General features: G+C 43.3%; 1 protein-coding gene across 1 annotated transcript in view; it reads left to right on the top strand.

Moving 5' to 3' along the window:
• LOC144597981 (tyrosine-protein kinase ABL2-like) overlaps positions 1-22,253 on the top strand; it is a 97,940-nt gene that overhangs the window by 50,351 nt on the left and 25,336 nt on the right. Inside the window, exon 2 of the mRNA XM_078407847.1 lies at positions 22,188-22,243. Coding sequence (XP_078263973.1) covers positions 22,188-22,243 — 56 coding nt within the window. The remainder of the gene's footprint in view (positions 1-22,187; positions 22,244-22,253) is intronic.

Genomic DNA, 22,253 nt, shown 5'->3' with positions numbered 1-22,253 from the left:
CTGCTGGGTAGAAGGGCCGAATAGCCTACCTGCACCTATTGTCTATTGTCCTTTTAAAAAAAAATCAGACTGATATTCATCAAGCAGGTCCATTGTATAGATTGGAGGTAACTTTATATTACAAGGATTTAAAATGTTGTCAGCCATGATTGAATGGCAGAGTAGACTTGATGGGCTGAATGGCCTAATTCTGCTCCTAGAACTTATGAACATGAAATCAAATGAGCTAATAATGCCATGTACCTAACACTCCCGGGAGGCTGCGGGGAAGACGAGCGGCGGTTCCCTGTGTTCGGACTCTGGGTTAGCGCTGCAGAGCTGTCAGGAGTAGACCCCGCTGTGACCGAGGTAGGGCGCCTGCCGTCAGCATCGGGTCAGGTCGAGGTTGAGGAAGGCGCTAGACGTCGAAGAGGGTGCCGGAGGTCAGGCTGGCGGTCAAGGAAGGCGTGGGTGGTTGAGATCAGGATGGCAGTCGGGGACGAGTGGTTGGGGTAGAGGAGGGTGCCGGAGGTCGAGGTCAGGCCGGTGGTCGCAGAGGGTGTCGGAGGTTGGGCCGTGGTTGAGGTCGAGGAATGCGGCGTCCACTTGAGGTCAGACCAGGTGGGCGAAGGCGGTGGAAGTGGAGGCCACGGGCGCTGACGGTCATGGATGGGTTGGCGGTGGGTGCCAGAGGTCGGACTTGCCGCCGAGAACAAAGGGGGATCCAGCGTGGGGGAACCACCGAGAGGAAGAACAAAGGAGGATCTGGCATGGGGGGGGGGGGGGGGGGGCGGCGAGAACTAAGGGGACCACAAATTGTATACTTTGTAACTTTGTCTCCGTTCTTTATGTCGTGACGCTTTGCATTACCTTGGGTAAGCAAAACAAAGAATCACACTGTGACATGTCACATGTGATAATAAAGTATCATAAAGTATCATTCAGTTTTCATTCAGTATTCATTCAGTTTTGTAAGTAACCATAACTCTCATGCTAAAAATAATGTGAACATATGAACATCCTTAGCAGCTGGGTAGATTGTGGGTCTCTGCGAATTTAAGTGAATAGACAACTGAAGGGTTGTCAGGTGTTAGCTGCTGTAAGATGTCTGGGTCTGGGTGAAGTGGCTGGGACACATAGTGTCATTTTTGCCTCAGGCAGTGACCAGCTGTTGGAGGCAATGAAAGACTACATTGTTAATTTGCAGCGCCAACTCGGGCAGGCCATCAAATTAGCACAAAGCGGTGCTTAAAGTGGCCTCAATATAGACTTACAGATTGGCCAATCCAGGCTTATTATGTACTGAATTCAGATATGATGATCAAGGAATACAGCTCAGTTGAAAAGGACAGCCATTAGTTATAGTTAACAGCTCGTTTAGAATGGATTGGACACTAAGATTTGTGTGGAAAACAAAAAATTAGAAATCTATGCCCAATGTGATTCTGAAGTCATGTACTGGAAGCTCATGTGTGATCTCGCTGGAGCAGATCCCTTTTATTTTCCTTTCTGCAGAGGAGGTAAAATATACTTCAACATGTAGTTGTTTAGAAATGTGTTTTTTTTTGTTCAACAGTGGTATTTTACTGTGATAAAAGTTCATGTTTTTGTTCATTAAGGTTTAAGAAAATGTCTGACCAGCACGTCGTATTTAATCAAGATATCTTAAGTTATTTTTCCTGTTAGTATTTCTTGTCATTGATAACTTATTTGTGGGTGGTCAGTTCAACTTGCACAAAAGAGCCTTTGATATTTCAAACAAATGGTTGCACTTCCGCGTATAAACCTTATTTGTTGTTGGACTTCATGACTTTCACGACTTTAATCATGAATTCAGCCAATGCATGTATTATAATTACATAACTTCCCACTGCTTGTATTTTACTGGCTTGATGTGGGGTACTGAAACTAATAGTCTTGTTGAGAATAGCTCTGTGCAGGTTGGTTCTTATGTTGAGCAATTTCTCCTCCTTTTTATTTTAACCCTGCTCATTAAAGTCTTCTGCAATTTGTGTAGCTTGAGCTGATGCATTCTTCCATTTTTAGATGTTCAGTGCAATGATCCAAATGATAATTTTCCATCTGTGAGCATAGGCGGCTCAGTGGTGCAGCGATAGAATTCTTGCCCTGCAGCACCAGAGACCCAGGTTTGATGTTGACCTACGGTTGCTTATCTACAGAGTTTGTGCGTTCTTCCTGTGACCGTGTGCCTTTCCTCCGGGTGCTCCAGTTTCCTACTACTTTCCGAAGGTATGCAGGTTTGTAGGTTAATTGGCTTCTGTAAATTGTCGCTAATCTGTAGGATAGAACTAGCCTAGGACGGAGATCGCAGGTTGGCATGGATCGAAGGTCCTGTTTCCACACTGTCTCTCTAAACTAAACTTAAACTAATAAACATTGAATGATGAGGATGCATCAAGGCTGGGAAGGATTTCTGACTTTTTAGAAATCTTGCCACATTCAATTTCCCCTTCCAATTATTTTTTTTGATCTCCCATAGAAGCAGAAGCCAATTTTAGCTGCTCTTGCACATGTAGAATCAAAACTCGGAGTATATTTTTTATATATAGATGCAATGGGTGTATTAGTAACATGCAATGTTAGTATGCGACACCTATCTCTAACTGATCTTTAGAAGGAGCAAAAAGGCTACTATTTAGTAATGGCACTTCTACAGTAAGAACTTCAAGATCTTTTTATTTAATCTTCATTCATCCAGGTAGAAAATATTCAGTCATATACCTTAATTATGCGTTGTGGATGATAGATTGATTTGGAGGAGTTGTGAGATGATAATCTTGTAGCGGCTGGATTATCTAGGTTGTTGGATGTGGATGGACCCTCAGGATGTTCGGTGTGTCGTGAAGATAAATCGTTGACTCTTAATGAGATTGGTTAGGTTCTCTTGGAAATCTTCATTGCCCATCACCTGTGTGGCTAAGTATTACCACTTTTTTTCCAAGACTGGATGTTGTCTAGGTCTTGAATCAGATGATGATGGACTGCTATTTCACCTGAAAAATTACAAATAGGTCTGAAGCCTCCTGTACAATCACCAGTGAATGTTATCACTTCTGAACTTATGAGATGGGCAATCTTCAGCTGCAAAATAGCTTCAACGGTGATGTCGTGGGCTGGAGATAAATAGGCACCTGCTATCATCAGTCTTTTATTTTAATGTTACGTATAATTCATGAATCCCATTGTCTTCAGGTTTGTGAGGGCTTTTGAATTTTGCTCTTCAGTTTTTAGCTTAGTTTAGAGATACAGCCCTTTGACCCACCGAGTACACACCAACCAGCGATCCCGGCACACTAGCGCTATCCTATACACACTAGGGGTAATTTACAATTATACCAAGCCAATTAACCTCCAATCCCGTACACCTTTGTATTGTGGGCAGAAACCTGGAGATCCACTAGTGGAAGAGTCTAGGACTAGAGGTCATAGTCTCAGAATTAAAGGATGTTCTTTTAGGAAGGAGATGAGAAGAAATTTCTTTAGTCAGATGGTGGTGAATCTGTGGAATTCTTTGCTACAGAAGGCTGTGGAGGCCGTCAGAATGATTGAATGGTGGCGTAGACTTGATGGGCCGAATGGCCTAATTCTACTCTAATCACTTATGACCTTATGATCCTGGAGAAAACCCACGCATGTCACGGGGAAAACGTATAAACTCCGTACAGAGAAGCACCCATAGGATCGAACCCGGGTCTCTGGCACTGTAAGGCAGCAAATCTACCGCTGTGCCACCCAGCCGCCCTTCTGTCCGTCATTATCCTAGTTTGTCATTCTTTCCTCATTTCTGGAAATTAGCAGCATTGATCATTCTATAAGTGGCAAGAAGCTTAGTAATGCCTGAACCCAAACTCATGGTCAGTCATAGTCATAGAGTGATACAGTGTGGAAACAGACCCTTTGGCCCAACTTTCTTTCCCCCACCGGCCAACATGACCCAGCTACACTAGTCCAACCTGGTCCATATCCCTCCATACCTGTGTACAGACTTGTATGGTTAGCGGCACTGTTGATGGCACCTTCCATCATTTTTTATTAATTGAGGATACTCTCATCCCTGATGACTTTGACTAATAATAGCGCAGTCTGCTGATTCCACGTCAGAATTTGCAGTGAAGTCTTTTCATGAAGGACAGTGTCTGTGGCTATGTATAAATTTTGAAAATGAGAGTTATTCATTACAAAGGCTATTGATTCACAACTCTACAAAAGTCTTAAAATTCTTAAGGATAACTTTGTCATTGTTCTAGAGGTCTAAGTACTTATTCCTAAGTTGCTGAACTTTTGGCTGCTATTAAACAGAAAACAGCTCAAACAGTTTAGCACAAAGTAAACCTAACAGCAAAGGCAAATGATAAATAGCTTCATGGAATAGTGTAGCACCAAAGGAGACCTTTTGGCTAAGTGGCAGTTCTTTTAGAGGGAAATGGAGGTAGTCCTGTCCTCTTTTTTTTATTGCCGTATTTCTATTTGTTTTCTGCAGGAATGTATCGAATTCCCTTTTGAATGCAGCAATTAAACCTGTTCTGCATCATCCTAATAGGCTAATCATTCCAAATTCTAACCAGTCACTGTAAAAATGGGATTCCCCTCTTGGTCACCTTCAATTATCATAAATCTTTGCTTTCTTGTTATTCAGCTTACAGCACTATGTGCAGTTTTTTTCTTTAGTTAATCTATCTAAACCCTTCATGGTTTCAAACACCTATCAAAACTTCGCTTTGGCTTATCTGTTTTGAGCAAGTATATAAATGCTATACTGGATGATGGAATCGTATCCAAACTATAAAAGGGTGTGTGTATATGTATGATTGTTAGTACCACTCTGCTGTTCAGCACTGCTTGCTGGTACAGGTTGAACACAGACTTTCCAGCAACTGATAGTCCGCCCACCCCTATAATCCGGACAAAATTATGAAAGCTCAGTTGAAACTTATGAACTGCACCATAGAAGCGACAGCAGGTGAGAGGGGACGTGACGTTAGCCCCACAGTGACCGAGTGTGTTCTGTCGATGGCTCCGTCCCCAGGAGCTACAACGTCAGCTGTGTCACCGGACCATGTGAGGCTGACGAAGGGCTTGCCGGCCGGTGCATCTTGTGAGTGTGGAGTTTGGTCAGAATCCAGGGCTCCAAACGGCCAGGGAGATGGTGGGAGCGTGTATGGATCGGCAGGTCATTTCATTCACATTCAGTTCATATTCTATATTTGTTGTATTTAAGTTTCTGGCACTGCATGGTGCTTTAGAGACCCGGGAGGTCACCCTTTAGACACCCTTGTCATTAGCGGGCCAAGGGTGTATTGAAATTTCATTATCACGTGACCGCTCTTAGATTTTTCGATTTTTTTAGATTTAGATTTAGAGATACAGGGCGGAAACAGGCCCTTCGGCCCACCGGGTCCGCGCCGCCCAGCGATTCCCGCACATTAACACTATCCTACACACACAAGGGACAATTTTTACATTTGCCCAGCCAATTAACCTACATACCTGTACGTCTTTTGGAGTGTGGGAGGAAACCGAAGATCTCGGAGAAAACCCACGCAGGTCACGGGGAGAACGTACAAGCTCCGTACAGACGGCGCCCATAGTCGGGATCAAACCTGAGTCTCCGGCGCTGCATTCGCTGTAAGGCAGCAACTCTACCGCTGCGCCACCGTGCCGCTCTTGGTGCAGAAAAACAGATAATCAAGAAAGGCTGGATCGAGGATGCCGGAAACTTGTGTTCAACCTGTAATTGAAATAACCGGGCAGTCTAAAATTAGCAGTTTGTCAATTATAAACTCACCTACCCAAATTTAACAGCTTCTCATTTGTATTTGCTGCAGTATGAATGGAGAAAATAATTATTAATATTACCAAGCATAATGTACAGGTTCATTTAAAATGTTGAGAAAGCAGGATTTGATTAATGTACGATAGTTCTTTGAACTCTTCTATTCTGTAACAATATCTCGCACCTCATTTACACAAAAAAGCATTGATTTAAATATCCGTATTAGAATGTAAATAGAGTGTCTGTCACCGTAGGGTGCAAATATTTTAATTGTATTACTTCAGTGCAATAGAATTGCAGTTATGTTGACTAATGTGATTTGAGTGGAGAAAAGGATTTAAATTAATATGTACTTAGGATTATAGAAATACCTTTTATGTGGTCTAGTTCGGAATGCAGATTAGGGTTGTCATGTTAGAGCTATCATATTTTCTTTATTCCTGAGCGACAAATTTGGATTTCTAAATATCTTTATGGGACAAAGTGTTGTGCAAACTAGTTTATTGGAGCCTGGAACCCATTATTGCTCTAACATTGATATCAGAAATGCAGAGTTATGTTAGGTGTTAATTGCACTAAATAATGCTGTGTCATAATAAAAATCAGCACTTAGGCATGCATCAATTAACACTTACATAATGTTTGGGACAAAGACCCATCATCTATTTATTTGCCTCTGCACTCCACAATTTGAGATTTGTAATAGAAAAAATCGCATGTGGTTAAAGTGCACATTGTCAGATTTTAATAAACGCCATTTTTATTCACTTTGGTTTCACCATGTGGAAATTACAGCAGTGTTTATTCATAGTCCCCCCATTTCAGGGCACGATAATGTTTGGGACACAGCAAAGTCATGTGAATGAAAGTAGTCATGTTTACTATTTTGTTGCATATCCTTTGCATGCAATGACTTCTTGAAGTCTGTGATTCATGGACATCACCAGTTGCTGGGTGTCTCCTCTCCGGTGATGCTCTGCCAGGCCTGGATTGCAGCCATCTTCAGCTGATGCTTGTTTTGGGGGCTAGTCCCTTTCAGTTTTCTCTTCAGCATATAAAAGGCATGCTCAGTTGGGTTTAGATCGGGTGATTGACTTGGCCACTCAAGAATGAACCATTTTTTAGCTTTGAAAAACTCCTTTGTTGCTTTAGCAGTATGTTTAGGATCATTGTCTTGCTGTAGAATGAATCGCCAGCTAATGAGTTTTGAAGTATTTGTTTGAACTTGAGCAGATAGGATGTGACTATACACTTCAGAATTCATTATGCTACTACCATCAGCAGTTGTATCATCAATGAAGATAAGTGAGCCAGTACCTTCAGCAGCCATACATGCCCAGGCCATAACACCCCCACCACCGTGTTTCACAGATGGGGTGGTATGCTTTGGATCTTGGGCTGTTCCTTCTCCCCTCCATACTTTGCCCTTGCCATCACTCTGATATAAGTTAATCTTCGTCTCATCTGTTCACAAGACCTTTTTCCAGAACTGTGGTTGCTCTTGTAAGTACTTCTTGGCAAACTGTAACCTGGCCATCCTATTTTTGCAGCTAACCAGTGGTTTGCACCTTGCAGTGTAGCCTCTATATTTCTGTTCATGGCGTCTTCTACGGACAGTGGTCATTGACAAATCCACACCTGACTCCTGAAGAGTGTTTCTGATCTGTCGGACAGGTGTTTGGGAATTTTTCTTTATTATAGAGAGAATTCTTCTGTCATCAACTGTGGAGATCTTCCTTGGCCTGCCAGTCCATATAACCATATACAATTACAGCACGGAAACAGGCCCGTTCGTCCCTACCAGTCCACGCCGACCACTTTCTCTGACCTAGTCTCATCTACCTGCTCTCAGACCATAACCCTCCAATCCCCTCCCATCCATATACCTATCCAATTTACTCTTAAATAATAAAATCGAGCCTGCCTCCACCACTTCCACCGGAAGCTCATTCCACACAGCCACCACCCTCTGAGTAAAGAAGTTACCCCTCATGTTACCCCTAAACTTTTGTCCCTTAATTCTGAAGTTATGTCCCCTTGTTGGAATCTTCCCCACTCTCAAAGGGAAAAGCCTACCCACGTCAACTCTGTCCGTCCCTCTTAAAATTTTAAAAACCTCTATCAAGTCCCCCCTCAACCTTCTATGCTCCAAAGAATAAAGACCCAACCTGTTCAACCTCTCTCTGTAGCTTAAGTGCTGAAACCCAGGCAACATTCTAGTAAATCTCCTCTGTACCCTCTCCATTTTGTCGACATCTTTCCTATAATTTGGCGACCAGAACTGCACACCATACTCCAAATTCGGCCTCACCAATGCCCTGTACAATTTCAACATTACATCCCAACTTCTATATTCGATGCCCTGATTTATAAAGGCAAGCATACCAAATGCCTTCTTCACCACCCTATCCACATGAGATTCCACCTTCAGGGAACAATGCACAGTTATTCCCAGATCCCTTTGCGATTGGTAAGCTCACTAGTGCCCTCTTCTGAATGATGTTCCAAACAGTTGATTTTGGTAAGCTTAATGTTTGGCTGATGTCTCTAACAGTTTTATTTTTGTTTCTCAGTCTCATAATGGCTTATTTGGCTTTCATTGGCACAACTTTGGTCCTCGTGTTGATAAACAGCAATAAAAGTTTCCAAAGGTGATGGAAAGACTGGAGGAATGATTATGTACTGTGAGCTCTCTTATACTTGCATTAAGGCTGCACTTAAACACACCTGAGCAAATTACAAACACCCGTGAAGCCAAGTGTCCCAAACATTATGGTGCCTTGAAATGGGGGGACTATGTATAAACACAGCTGTAATTTCTATATGGTGAAATCAAAATGTATAAAAATACCCTTTAATACAATCTGACAATGTGCACTTTAACCACATGTGATTTTTTTCTATTACAAATCTCAAATTGTGGAGAACAGAGGCAAATAAATAAATGATGGGCCTTTGTCCCAAACATTATGGAGGGCACTGTACTTATGTGCAGTGTGTGTATTTTGAAGTCATTTATTAAATGCAAGCCTCAGGCAATAAATTTACTTTGCAAACAGGTGGATCAAAGGATCATGGTATATACATGGAACATAGGGCCTTGAAATGTCATTGGCGAGTCTGATGAAAGGAAATCCCAAGGCTTTTTGGACATACATTAAAAATGAGGGCAACCAGAGCAATGGCAGGACCACCCAAGAATAAAGGAGGGAATTTATGTCAGGATTCAGTCAAGATACAAAATGAGTATCTTGCTTTTGCAGTCAATAGACAATAGACAATAGGTGCAGGAGTAGGCCATTCAGCCCTTCGAGCCAGCACCGCCATTCAATGCGAACATGGCTGATCACTCTCAATCAGTACCCCGTTCCTGCCTTCTCCCCATACCCCCTCACTCCGCTATCCTTAAGAGCTCTATCCAGCTCTCTCTTGAAAGCATCCAATGAACTGGCCTCCACTGCCTTCTGAGGCAGAGAATTCTACACCTTCACCACTCTCTGACTGAAAATGTTCTTCCTCATCTCCGTTCTAAATGGCCTACCCCTTATTCTTAAACTGTGGCCCCTTGTTCTGGACTCCCCCAACATTGGGAACATGTTTCCTGCCTCTAATGTGTCCAATACCCTAATTATCTTATATGTTTCAATAAGATCCCCCCTCATCCTTCTAAATTCCAGTGTATACAAGCCTAATTGCTCCAGCCTTTCAACATACGACAGTCCCGCCATTCCGGGAATCAACCTAGTGAACGTACGCTGCACGCCCTCAATAGCAAGAATATCCTTCCTCAAATTTGGAGACCAAAACTGCACACAGTACTCCAGGTGCGGTCTCACCAGGGCCCGGTACAACTGTAGAAGAACCTCTTTGCTCCTATACTCAACTCCTCTTGTTACAAAGGCCAACATTCCATTGGCTTTCTTCACTGCCTGCTGTACCTGCATGCTTCCTTTCAGTGACTGATGCACTAGGACACCCAGATCTCGTTGAACATCCCCTCTTCCTAACTTGACACCATTCAGATGGCGATGGCGCGGTCCAGTCCAGTCGCCGTCGTGGTAGCTCTGCGGGAACTGTGCGTTTTAAACTGGTATGTTTACTTTAAAATTATCCCTAAGTGCTCTAGCGTGTGCTAGCACTTAGCATTAACCAATGTACGACCGGGAAACGCTCGTAAAATTAAACTCGAGCGCTACAGGAGCACTATTAAACAGAAATCTACTCACCGATATACCAATAGAGATCATCAAAGGAGCGCACCGCGGCAGCAGCAGTGGGAGCGCAGGTCAGTGGGAAAGTTGGAAAAAACACCGAGGGAAGCGAGGGGGGGTTCGGAACAGGCTGAGAACCCAAGCCTTACGTCCACCTCTGCCCAGCATACTTCTGGCCAACGTCCAGTCCCTGGAGAACAAGCTGGATGACCTGAGGGCAAGGATCAGATTCCAGAGGGACATAAAGAACTGTAACATCCTTTGTCTGACTGAAACATGGCTGACCCCGCTGGTGCCTGACCAGGTGATCTGCCCATCCGAGTCCTTCACTGTTTTCCGGGCGGACAGAACGAAAGAATCTGGGAAATCCAAGGGCGGAGGAGTCTGCTTCTTGACCAATAATAACTGGTGTAATCCTGGGAATATTAAGACGCTTTCTCGTTCCTGCTCGCCGGACCTGGAACATCTAACTATCCTATGCCGACCATTCTACCTACCCCGGGAGTTCAGCTCGGTGATCATCACAGCCGTCTATATCCCACCGCATGCGGACACCGACGTGGCACTGTCCACCCTACACGATGTGTTGTGTCAACACCAAAACAAGAACCCTGATGCGGCTGTGCTGGTGGCTGGAGACTTCAATAGGGGAAATCTCAAAAAGGTCATGCCCAACTTCTACCAACACATCACGTGTGTCACCAGGGGGGAAAGAACTTTGGACCACTGCTACACGCCGTTCAGGAAAGGCTACAAGGCCGTTTCTCTCCCTCCTTTTGGGAAATCTGACCACGCTGCCATTTTCCTGCTGCCGGAGTACAAACAACGGATAGTACGGGAAGCGACAGTGACGAGGGACGTAAAGCGGTGGGCTGACCATTCAGAGGCCATGCTGCAAGATGCACTGAGCGAAGTCGACTGGAACATGTTCCAAGCAAGTTCCAGAGACGTAAATGAGTTTGCGGAAGCGGTTACGGACTTCATTGCCACAATAGCCGATACCATCATCCCCACGGTAAGGGTCAGTATCTTCCCGAACCAAAAACCCTGGGTGGACAGGTCTATTCGCGTGGCCTTGAATGCTCGCACCGCTGCTTACAACTCCGGCCTGGCATCCGGCAACATGGACGACTACAAGGGAGAGTCCTACCGACTGAGAAGGGCAGTGAAGGATGCAAAAAAGAGGTACCGGGACAAGATGGAGTCACAGATGGAGCAGCAGGACACCAGGCGCCTTTGGCAGGGGCTACGGACTATAACTAGCTACAGGTCCAGCACCCCCTCAACCGGAAGTGCCGGCTCCTCCTTAGCTGATGACCTGAACTCTTTTTACGCACGGTTTGAGACGGGTAACACCACCAGCTCGCCGTCTAAAAACAGCACCGAAGGGGCGCTGGCTAGCGAGGCTGGAGGGGGATCCACCGCCGGGGATGTGCACACATTCTCGGTGTCCGAGCATGAGGTGAGGTGGGCTCTGACGCGTGTGAACACGAGGAAAGCTGGAGGCCCAGATGGTATATCTGGGCGAGTACTAAAGTCTTGTGCTACTCAGCTTGCTCCAGTGCTCACCACAATATTCAACCTCTCCTTGGCAAAGTCCGTGGTCCCTGCATGCTTCAAAAGATCCATCATTGTACCGGTGCCAAAGAATGCCTCTCCAGCGTGTTTAAATGACTACCGACCGGTGGCCCTCACCTCGGTTGTCATGAAATGCTTGGAGAGGCTAGTCAAGAAGCACATCTGCGCCCTCCTTCCTCGCAACATGGACCCACTACAGTTCGCATACCGTCCGAACAGGTCCACGGATGATGCGGTCTCCCAGGTTCTACACACCGCTCTCTCTCATCTGGACAGCCAGGGGGGCTATGTGAGGATGCTGTTCATTGACTTTAGTTCAGCATTCAACACAATAGTCCCCAGCAGACTGGTTGAGAAGCTGCTGGAACTGGGGCTTAGCACCCCTCTGTGTGCCTGGGTCCTGGACTTTCTCACTGCCAGGCCCCAAGTGGTCAGGATGGGGGAACACACATCTAGCTCCCTCACCCTGAACATAGGATCCCCCCAGGGCTGCGTCCTTAGCCCCCTATTGTACTCCCTGTACACACATGACTGTAGGGCCAGGTTCAGCTCAAACTCCATCATCAAGTTTGCTGATGACACTGTGGTGGTGGGCCGGATCTCCAACAACGATGAGAAGGCCTACCGGGAGGAGGTGGCTGATCTGGCACTCTGGTGTCAGGACAATAGCCTCCTCTTGAATGTCACTAAAACAAAGGAGCTGATTGTGGACTTCAGAAGGGCTAAACATCCAAGGACGTACACGCCACTGGAGATAAATGGGTCTATTGTGGATAGGGTGAGCAGTTTCAAATACTTGGGAGTCCGCATCGCAGAGGATCTGACGTGGGCAACGCACATTGCCGCACTGGTGGGTAAGGCTAAGCAGCGCCTTTACCACCTTAGACAACTGAGGAAATTCAGAGTGTCGCTGAGGATCCTTCATTGCTTCTACTCTGGGGCTGTAGAGAGCATCCTGTCCGGCAACATTACAGTCTGGTTTGGGAACAGCTCTGCCCAGGACAGGATGGCCCTGCAGAGAGTAGTGCGTTCGGCAGAACGCACCATGGGAACTACACTCGTCCCCCTGCAGGACCTATACATCAGGAGGTGCAGATCCAGAGCAAGCAAGATCATGAGGGACCCCTGCCACCCCAGTAACGGACTGTTCCAGATGCTACGGTCAGGCAAACGCCTCCGCTGTCACGCTGTGAAAACGGAGAGGATGAGACGGAGCTTCTTCCCACAGGCCATCAGGACTGTCAACTTTGATAACCCCAGAGACTAAATTTTTGTCGACACTTTTGGTGCTATGTTTAGTAACTTATTAACTTTATTTATTGTAACTGTAATTATTTTTGTGCACAACCCGCAGGCATTGCCACTTTCATTTCACTGCACATCGAGTATGTGTATGTGACAAATAAATTTGACTTGACTTGACTTGACTTGATAATAAATGAAAACGATATGGAGGATATAGAGTGATATAGAGTGATACCGTGTGGAAACTGGCCCTTCAGCCCAACTTGCCCACACTAGTCATATCCCAGCTACACTAGCCCACCTGCCCGTGTTTGGTCCATATCCCTCCAAACATGTCCTATCCATGCACCTGTCTAACTGTTTCTTAAATGTTGGGATAGTCCCCGTCACAACTACCTCTTCTGGCAGCTTGTTCCATACACCCACTACCGTTTGTGTGAAAAAGTTACTCCTCAAGGATCCTGTTAAATCTTTTCCCTTCACCTTAAACCTATGCCCTCTGGTCCTCGATTCATCTACTCTGGGCAAGAGACTATGCATTTACCCGATTTATTTCTCTCATGATAGTGAGAATAATGTGGAGAATATGAAGATGCAAGGGCAGTTTGAGGTCAAGAAGGAGACCATATTGGAGCTCTTGAACAGCAATAAGGAGGATAAATCCTCGGGGACAGATGTGGATTGAGAGAGGCAAAAAAGGTCACAGGGGCCTTGATGAAGATCTTTGTGTCTTTAATGTGAGCAAGATCCCAGAAGACTGGAGAGTCGTCAGTGTTGCTCTTTTCTTTAAAAAGGAAATCGAGAGAATCCAGGAAACTATAACTAGTGAGATTCACGTCAGAGGTAGGGAAATGCTTGGAGAGGATGCCTTGTGATAGGAATTATTTGTATTTAGAAGAAAATGGAAAATCTCAGGATAGTCAGCAAGGCTTTGTCCACAGGAGATCATGTCTTATGAACTTGATCGAGTTTTTGAGGAGGTGCTCCGCCCATCTCTGTAGTTAATACATGTGCACACACACTTTTATAGATTGGATATGATACTATCATCCAAAATAAAATGCATATGCTTCCTCAAATCAGGAAAGCCACTGCAGTACTTATGTCAAGCCATATTACGACTGCTGCACATAGCTGTGAGATAAATGAACCTGTGGTATGTTTTCGATCCTTTTCAGTGGAGAATAAATTTTGCCTGGGATATTTCAAGATGTCTTCTGTCAAATTATGCTGTGATGTCATTTGCATTTATTTGAGAGAGCAAATATGGCTTAATGCTTCATTTGAAAGACAGCAATTGTGACAGTGTTTGCTGCACTGAAATATTAACATGGATAATGAACCAAATTCCTTAGGGTATTGTTCCTTCTATGTTTGAACCCTATTACTGTGTAAGACTGAAGTATGATTGATGTATAGGAAACAGTTTGTTTAAATGAGTGTTTAGATTGTGAAAGTTTGACAGTGTTGTCTTCATGGGATAAGTGCTGTTCTTCGTAGTTTGAAGTAGAAATTCAAAACTCGTTTAACATGGATAGATTTTGCTTCTGATGATGGTAACTGTGGAAGACTCAGTATGACTAGCTGGAAAGATAGCTGTGTGGTGACATATGAAAAGTCTGTTAAAGCTATGCACGAATGAGACATTAAGGTTGAAATGTTTCTTGAAATGTAAGCAATTATTCATAAAAAAAGCCAACAATGGATTAAGTGCACACTTTAATTAATATGGCTTGGTTGAACTCTCCGATGATTGTGTAATTTTAACCTCCCATTACTAAAAGAACATCAGGGGCTTGCGAGTATAGATAAAGGAAATTCATCAAGTTGAAGTCAAAGGTTGTGAGCTAAGTATGAAGAGCTGATGGGACCTTCATGTTGAGTGCAGAAGATTATGAGAGAATGCAGTGATATACAAATTAAGAGTTCTGACTGATAAATGACCCTTCTGATTAATGCCAGATGTGTTTTAAATAAAATATTGTAATTTATTCATTTAGCATTTTCATCAATTCCAAGTCAAGCAATTCTATTTTTGTTGATCACTTATAGCTCGTACACCCTGCATTGAAGTTGACCATTGATCATTAGAATGTATGGTGTTGTTATGTCTGTACTCCAACTGCGAGCAGGATTACTTTGGAGTTACAAAGTGGGGCCACCTCTGTAATGCCCAGTGGTGGCAACCTCCATCACAGCTCCTGCTGCTCTGCAGGATATACATCTGACAGTCCTGCTTGCGGATTTTTGTAAAAGTTGACGAGCAGAGACAGGCATAGCCTGATGGGCACCTTCTTGAGTTGTCGGGTTACTGCTTTCCAATGATAGGTGTGATGTGGCTCAGAGACTCGAACCACAGTTACATAATGCATTTTAGAAATTGGTCAAACCAGTTCAGGCACAAGGTACTCTGCAGTTGAGTATGAGATAGCGAGAGCAAATGTCACAAGGTGTGTTGTGGCATCTCTGGCAATCTCCCCATCACAGCCTTAGTCTTTATAGTTCCACAAGTCTGTACTACCAAACACTTTCATTCCCATTCCCACACTGACCTTTCTGTCCTGGGCCTCCTCCATTGTCAGAATGAGGCCAAACACAAATTGGAGGAACAGCACCTTATATTTACAACCCAGTGGTATGAATATTGATTTATTTAACTTCAAGTGATCCTTGCATCCCCTCTCTCTTTGCCCCCCCCCACCCAAGTCATTGTTCAACCTTCAAAGTCGTCTTGTTGAATCTCATTGTCTGTAACTTGTTTTCACCTAGCCCACTGTTAACAATGGCCTGTTTCCTATATCATTGTTACTTTTTTGCAAATCTTTCATTCATTTGTTCTATATCACTTGCCAGGTCTTGTCCCGCCCTCACCTCTTTCCTCAACTTTCTTCCCCCCCTCCCACTATAATCGGTCTGAAGAAGAGTCCTGACTCAAAACATCGCTTATCCGTGTCTTAACCACTTACATTCGTTTTCCATTTACCCTAAAGAAAAGCATGATGGACCTTTTCTGTTTTATATAATAATCCTCGTATGACGTTTTCCAACTTCAAAAGCACATTAAAACTGCAAGTTGATGCCGTTTCTGGTGAATGAGAAACACCTTTATTTTGATCTACCGACCAGTAACAAAGAGCAATTAATGACAACGTCAATTCTTGTGACTTAGTGGTGATGATTCACACTGATTTCTTTGCTGTTGTTTCTTAGTTGACAAGGTTACAGTATTTGAAAAAATAAAATAAAACAGAATACAGGAAATTCAGATGCAGCATAACCCCCGGGTGTTTATATCATTAGAGTCAAGGGAAAGCCTTTTGAAGTCGGTTTGAATTTCTTGCCGTGCACCCTATCGAGGTGGTCATTTTTGGGTTGATGAAAGCATATGGTTTCACCATCCCTTGTTTATCATCATTGATTTGGATCCTGCACTTCGATCAAAGTGGTTTTTGCAATCTCTTAATGTTCATATCATATCATATCATATATCTACAGCCGGAAACAGGCCTTTTCGGCCCTCCAAGTCCGTGCCGCCCAGTGATCCCCGTACATTAACACTATCCTACACCCACTAGGGACAATTTTTACATTTACCCAGCCAATTAACCTACATGCCTGTACGTCTTTGGAGTGTGGGAGGAAACCGAAGATCTCGGAGAAAACCCACGCAGGTCACGGGGAGAACGTACAAACTCCTTACAGTGCAGCACCCGTAGTCAGGATCGAACCTGTGTCTCCGGCGCTGCATTCGCTGTAAAGCAGCAACTCTACCGCTGCGCTACCGTACCGTGCTAAAATGTTAGGTTTGTATTAAAGCATTTAGAGAAACATTGGTAAACCACAGAATTCTTCCTTCAAATTAATTAAAATTACCCAGGCGTATGTTTCATTGAAACATCAGTCAGGAATGCAGTACAGATATAAAAGATTTTATTTTAAATTCTGGAAATCTGAAATAAAAACTGAGCAGAAGGTCTTAGACAAGGTTTCTAATGGGAGCTCGGCCAAATGAATATTGAACATGAGCTGTGGCATTGGCCCTAATCAATATTTATTTCATAATCAATATTATCCCTGACAACAATGTTATGAGAGATAGACACAAAAAGCTGGAGTAACTCAGTGGGACAGGCAGCATCTCTGGAGAGAACGAATGGGTGACATTTCGGGTCCAGACCCTTCTTCAGACTGGTTAGGGATAAGGGAAATGAGAGATATAGACAGTAATGTGGAGAGATAAAGAACAATGAATGAAAGATATGCAAAAAACAGTACCTTCTTACACAATGTTAACAGAGCACATCCCCCAGAGCAAGATTTTCCAACCTGGGGTACATTTGCCCCTAGGGGGTAAAGTTCGCCTGCCATTATTGTTATTTGAACTTAAAATAATAATGTTATAAACAGTATTTTTAAATTTCCCCTTTGTCGATTGCTTTATTATGGTAGAAGTGTAAATTCAAATTACTGAACAAAATAGGATGGGGGTAAATTTATTTTTGAAAAATTGCCAGAGGTAAACTGGGTGAAAAAGGTTGGGAACCCCTGCCCCAGAGAATCAGCAATGATTTAAGAGGTGCATTTTTACCATGTTTATTTGTTAGGAAATGGGAATGCATCCTTGCTGACAGAATGAGCAAAAAAACAAACTGCTGGAAGATTGCTTTGCTCAAGATTTTAGCATCTGCGGTTTCTTGTGTATCCATGACTGTCATTCTGTTGTTCAGAGTAGTTTGTTGCTCTAATTGCTGCTGACAAAAGTATTTCTAGCAAGCACTTTGTGGCATCCTGATGTTCGGCAAGTTGTTATTTAAGGGCATTTGTTTCTCCGGTAAAGCAATACATTATAATCTGAAAAAGGAAAAAGTAAGTTCCTACAACATAAACTGCTCATCCACCATTTTCTGCCTTTGCTCCTACGTGTGGAATATAATAAAATGCAAGAAAAACAATTGCATTTGATCTTTCCATAAATGACTGATGTGCTATGCATGTAAGGGTTTCCCATGTGTAGGAAAAAAACTGCAAATGCTGGTTAAAATCGAAGGTAGAGACAAAAGGCTGGAGTAACTCAGCAGGTCAGGCAGCATCTCTGGAGAGAAGGATTGGGTGACGTTTCGGGTCGAGACCCTTCTTCAGAGTCAGAAGAAGGGTCTTGACCCGAAATGCTGCCTGTCCCGTTGTTACTCCAGCTTTTTGTGTCTCTAGGGCTTCCTAAGTTTTGAACATAGAAATGTTGTCCTGAGTTATATAATTCTTCACTCTTTTGTGACTAGCCACTCAGAAATGTTCTCTATGAATAATTAATGTAGCTGGGCGTCAGGGATTTGAGTGTCTACAAGAAAGAATTTGTTTTTCTATGTGTTGGTTACTTCTGGTCCAATAGGATAGGATGTAACCAACCCAAGCATTCATTCCGTAGATTCTTTAGAATCTTACACCCACACTGCTACGTCAAAATCAGACTCCAAAAAGGTGCAAGAGAATGTCTTTAACAATATCACTCGAATAGAGCTTCACCGTTGACAGAGCCAACAAGGATGAGCTCTGGGGCAGTTTTGCTACCGTCCAGTAGTTTTGAAGAAGATTGGCATGAGATCACTTGCTCTTTCATTGAGATTTCGCGTGAGCTCCTACCCTCCCCTTCCGAGTTCTATAATGTTAAAGGTATGTGATGAAGAATTTGTTGTAAAAATGTAGTTTTTTTAACTCTGATGTGCACATTAGTAATAAATTAGATTCAGCATCTGCACATATTCCATTGAATGTAGCATTAACACGACTAAGAAACAAAGTAAATGCATGAAGTGCATTTTAACATTTCTCTATAAATCAGATTTTTCCAGTGTTATGAATGCATTGTTGGGCATGTTAAATAATTGTTAAATAATTGTTAGGTATCGGAATTATATTTTCTGGGATTTGCTTCTGTGATTAGGAGAACGGTAAAAATTGAGATGAGAAATATAGCCTTTGTAGATCAACAGTTCAACAGAGCTTTATTTGTCATTCGGTACCGAGGTACCGAACGAAACTACATAGCAGTCGTACACAAAAAAAGAACACAAGACCCGCACCGCACCGAGCCGCACCGGGCGATGCAAAGTCCCGCGGCCGAGCCGCACCGGGTGATGTAAAGTCCCGCGGCCGAGCCGTGCGCAGCTAAGTCCCGAGGCCGAGCCGCACCAGCGATGAAAAGCCCCGCGGCCGAGCCGCACCGGGCGATGTTAGGCCCCGCGGCCGAGCCGCACCCCGCGCCATGAGGAAGAGACCTAAAAGAGAAAGGTTTCCCCCACCCCCCCCACACCCACACCACCACCCCCCACACATACACAACCAAAAAAAACCCCAAAAAAACCCATCCCAACACCGACACACAAAAAAAAAAGGGAAAAAAAGACGAACAGACTGCTAGCGAGCCGCAGTCGTTAGGCACCGCCACTTCCGCTTCAGATGGTATTGATACTGAGTATTGATACTGAGACCAGGTTCAACAGAAATCAACTGTGCTATCATATTTTCACAATCTTGCCTTGGATAAGTTGCTCTACGCAGATCTTAACTAAATCCTGAAACAAAGCTATCTTTTTAAAATGCTAAATTTGCATCTTTGCATCTTCTCCATTTAGAACGGAGATGAGGAAGAACTTTTTCAGTCAGAGAGTGGTGAAGGTGTGGAATTCTCTGCCTCAGAAGGCAGTGGAGGCCAGTTCGTTGGATGCTTTCAAGAGAGAGCTGGATAGAGCTCTTAAGGATAGCGGAGTGAGGGGGTATGGGGAGAAGGCAGGAACGGGGTACTGATTGAGAGTGATCAGCCATGATCGCATTGAAGGGCTGAATGGCCTACTCCTGCACCTATTGTCTATTGTCTATTGATATTAAAAAATGAATCACTTCACAGTCGTGTTAATTGTATAATAATAATACAATGTTTGTCACCTGTGAATTGGGATGATGTATTCTTGGTTTTTTTAAAGCAAAGACACTCTTGAAATTTGAATTTTTATCTCTTTATCTACCGTACTCAGTTGGCACTCTAAATATTTGTTCTTGTCATCATTTTCTTTCCTTGACTTATTTCATCTTAAATCTGGAGCAGAGGCAAGATGAAACACTTGCTAATGTTGCTGGATATGCAGTGGGGAGCTGGTGCAAGTGAATGATTTGGAAGTGCTGCAGGTGGAATTTCATTCCTCAAAATATATATACAAGCTTGTCCAAAATATCACCAATCTCATATTATTAAGCACTCGCCGAGAAAATCCTGTACAAATGTCTCTACGGTGTTACTCTAGAAACAAATGTAATCCTCGGGTCACTATACAGTTGTTTCATGATATGTTAACATTTTCGGGCAAATTCTTTATTTAAACATGGCCAGATGCATCTTAATTTATAAAAGATTAATGCTCCTGCGCCCCATTTGTCCTGTACATTGAGCAATACTTATTTTAATTCCATTCCGACAAAAATGGATGTTTTGTTTCAGTCGTTCATCAACAATGTTCATCACATTGTTGGTACAAATGCATCTTCTACAGCCATGCACTTCCACCGCGCATTTTGTGTTTTGCACTTGGACGTTTGTCTTTATATTTTTATCAATGTTTGCAATTTTTTGTTTGTAAATTTACAGCCAGTCTTCAGTAACTAGGATGTTTACACACGAAAATATAATTTTGATATCAACTTTAACATGCTGGTTACTGAGGTTTTGCAGGGTATCTTGTTTTTGAGTTTTTGATTAACAATTCAACTCTGTCCTGTACACAGACAGACACACAGCCTGCCCTCTTGTATTGAAACAATTATTCATATCACATTAAGAATGCATGAAATCCTGCTAAATTGTTTGCCACCAATCTTATCAATTCTAAAATGCATAATATTACTGCATTCATTCCCTCATAGGGTGCAGTGACATAGTATTATGTAGCAGAAGATAGACACAAAATGCTGGAGTAACTCAGCAGGACGGGTAGTATCTCAGTCGTTTTGGGTCGAAACCCTTCTTCAGATTAAAGAAAGGTCTCGATCTGATACGTCACCCATTCCTTCTCTTCAGAGAAGCTGCCTGTCGTGCTGAGATCAGGCATGTGAATTTCCCCCGGATTTCCTCGTTCTAAAAATCAATTTTCCGCGCTTTTTCCATGGTTTCCGCGTTTTCCACTTTGCCAAATAAACGGAGAAATCGGATCGAAAAAAAGAAAGAAAAAAAACCCGATGTATAAATATTGTAATGAACACTAGGGTTCCACTAAAGGTCACTGGGGGTTCCGCGAGAAATCCCCCCCGCGTGCCCTGGAAGTCTCCCCGAAAATGTGGCACCTAGTCTGGGCAAGGCAGCCTATCTCAACCTCATCGGGATTTCCATGGCCAATTTGTAAATTCGGCCGCTAAAAGGTCGCTAGAGGTCCCATGAGAAATCCCCCTGCCCTGAACGTCTCCCCAGAAATGTGGCACCTAGGCTGGGCAAGGAAGCCACTCTCGACCTCATCGGGACTTCCACGGCCGATTGGTGGGTTGAATTTGCAACCTTCGGCCGGGGTTCTGGAACTCCAGCCCAGCTGGAGCCGGCACATCTATCCACATAGCCGACTTCCTTGGCCTGCTGGATAAACCAGCAAAGCTCTGGAACCAAGAGTGCCAGAAAATTAGTGGTGGAACTGTAATGAGTAAACATTCAATTTAAGTGCAAGATTATATAACTAAATTAATTAAGACAGGGTTAAAATATAAAACACAGCAGAAAAGCCAATTATCACCTTTTTGGGCTGATTATCAATTAATGTGCGAATTTACTTAAATGTTATTAGTGTACAGTGACATATTCACATTATTTTGTAATGTCTGTTTTTACTTTGAAATGCACTAATAAAAGAGGCTTGAAACTGTTAATTTTGCGTGTAAATTTTCAAAAATGTCCCAAGTTTTTGACCCTCGTTGTACGCAAGCGTCGGCTTTTCCTCTTTTTTTTTTACCTCACTTGCATGCCTGTGAGATACTCCAGCATTTTATGTCTATCTTCAGTTTAAACCAGCATCTGCAGTTCCTTCCCACACATAGTATTCTGTAGCAGACTGGCATGTAAAGATCTAGAGCCACGTGTTCAAAACCAACCAAATGAAATAAATAAATAAATCTGACCACAATATTGAAATGAAAACATCTATTCACTAATGATCTTTAGAGAAGGAAATCTGCCTTGACCCTTTCTAGCCTATGTGTGATTCCACAATTACATCAATGCAGTTGACAATCAGTCCAGGGACATTTACTTGATGAAAGAATTTACCTGTGAAAGAATAAATAAAATCATGACGTTTTCATTTGCTCCGCTTGTTTAAGTATTACTCATAAACTCTATTCTCTCTTTACAGAAGCTTTGCACCGTCCATTTGGCTCAGACATTGATTCTCAGACGCTGAATGAAGCCGTGAGGTGGA

This window comes from Rhinoraja longicauda, chromosome 11, assembly GCF_053455715.1.
Source record: "Rhinoraja longicauda isolate Sanriku21f chromosome 11, sRhiLon1.1, whole genome shotgun sequence".
NCBI classification, from domain to species: Eukaryota; Metazoa; Chordata; class Chondrichthyes; order Rajiformes; family Arhynchobatidae; genus Rhinoraja; species Rhinoraja longicauda.
The sequence above is the reverse complement of the archived record's forward strand: the minus strand, read 5'-3'. Positions and strand labels throughout refer to the sequence as shown.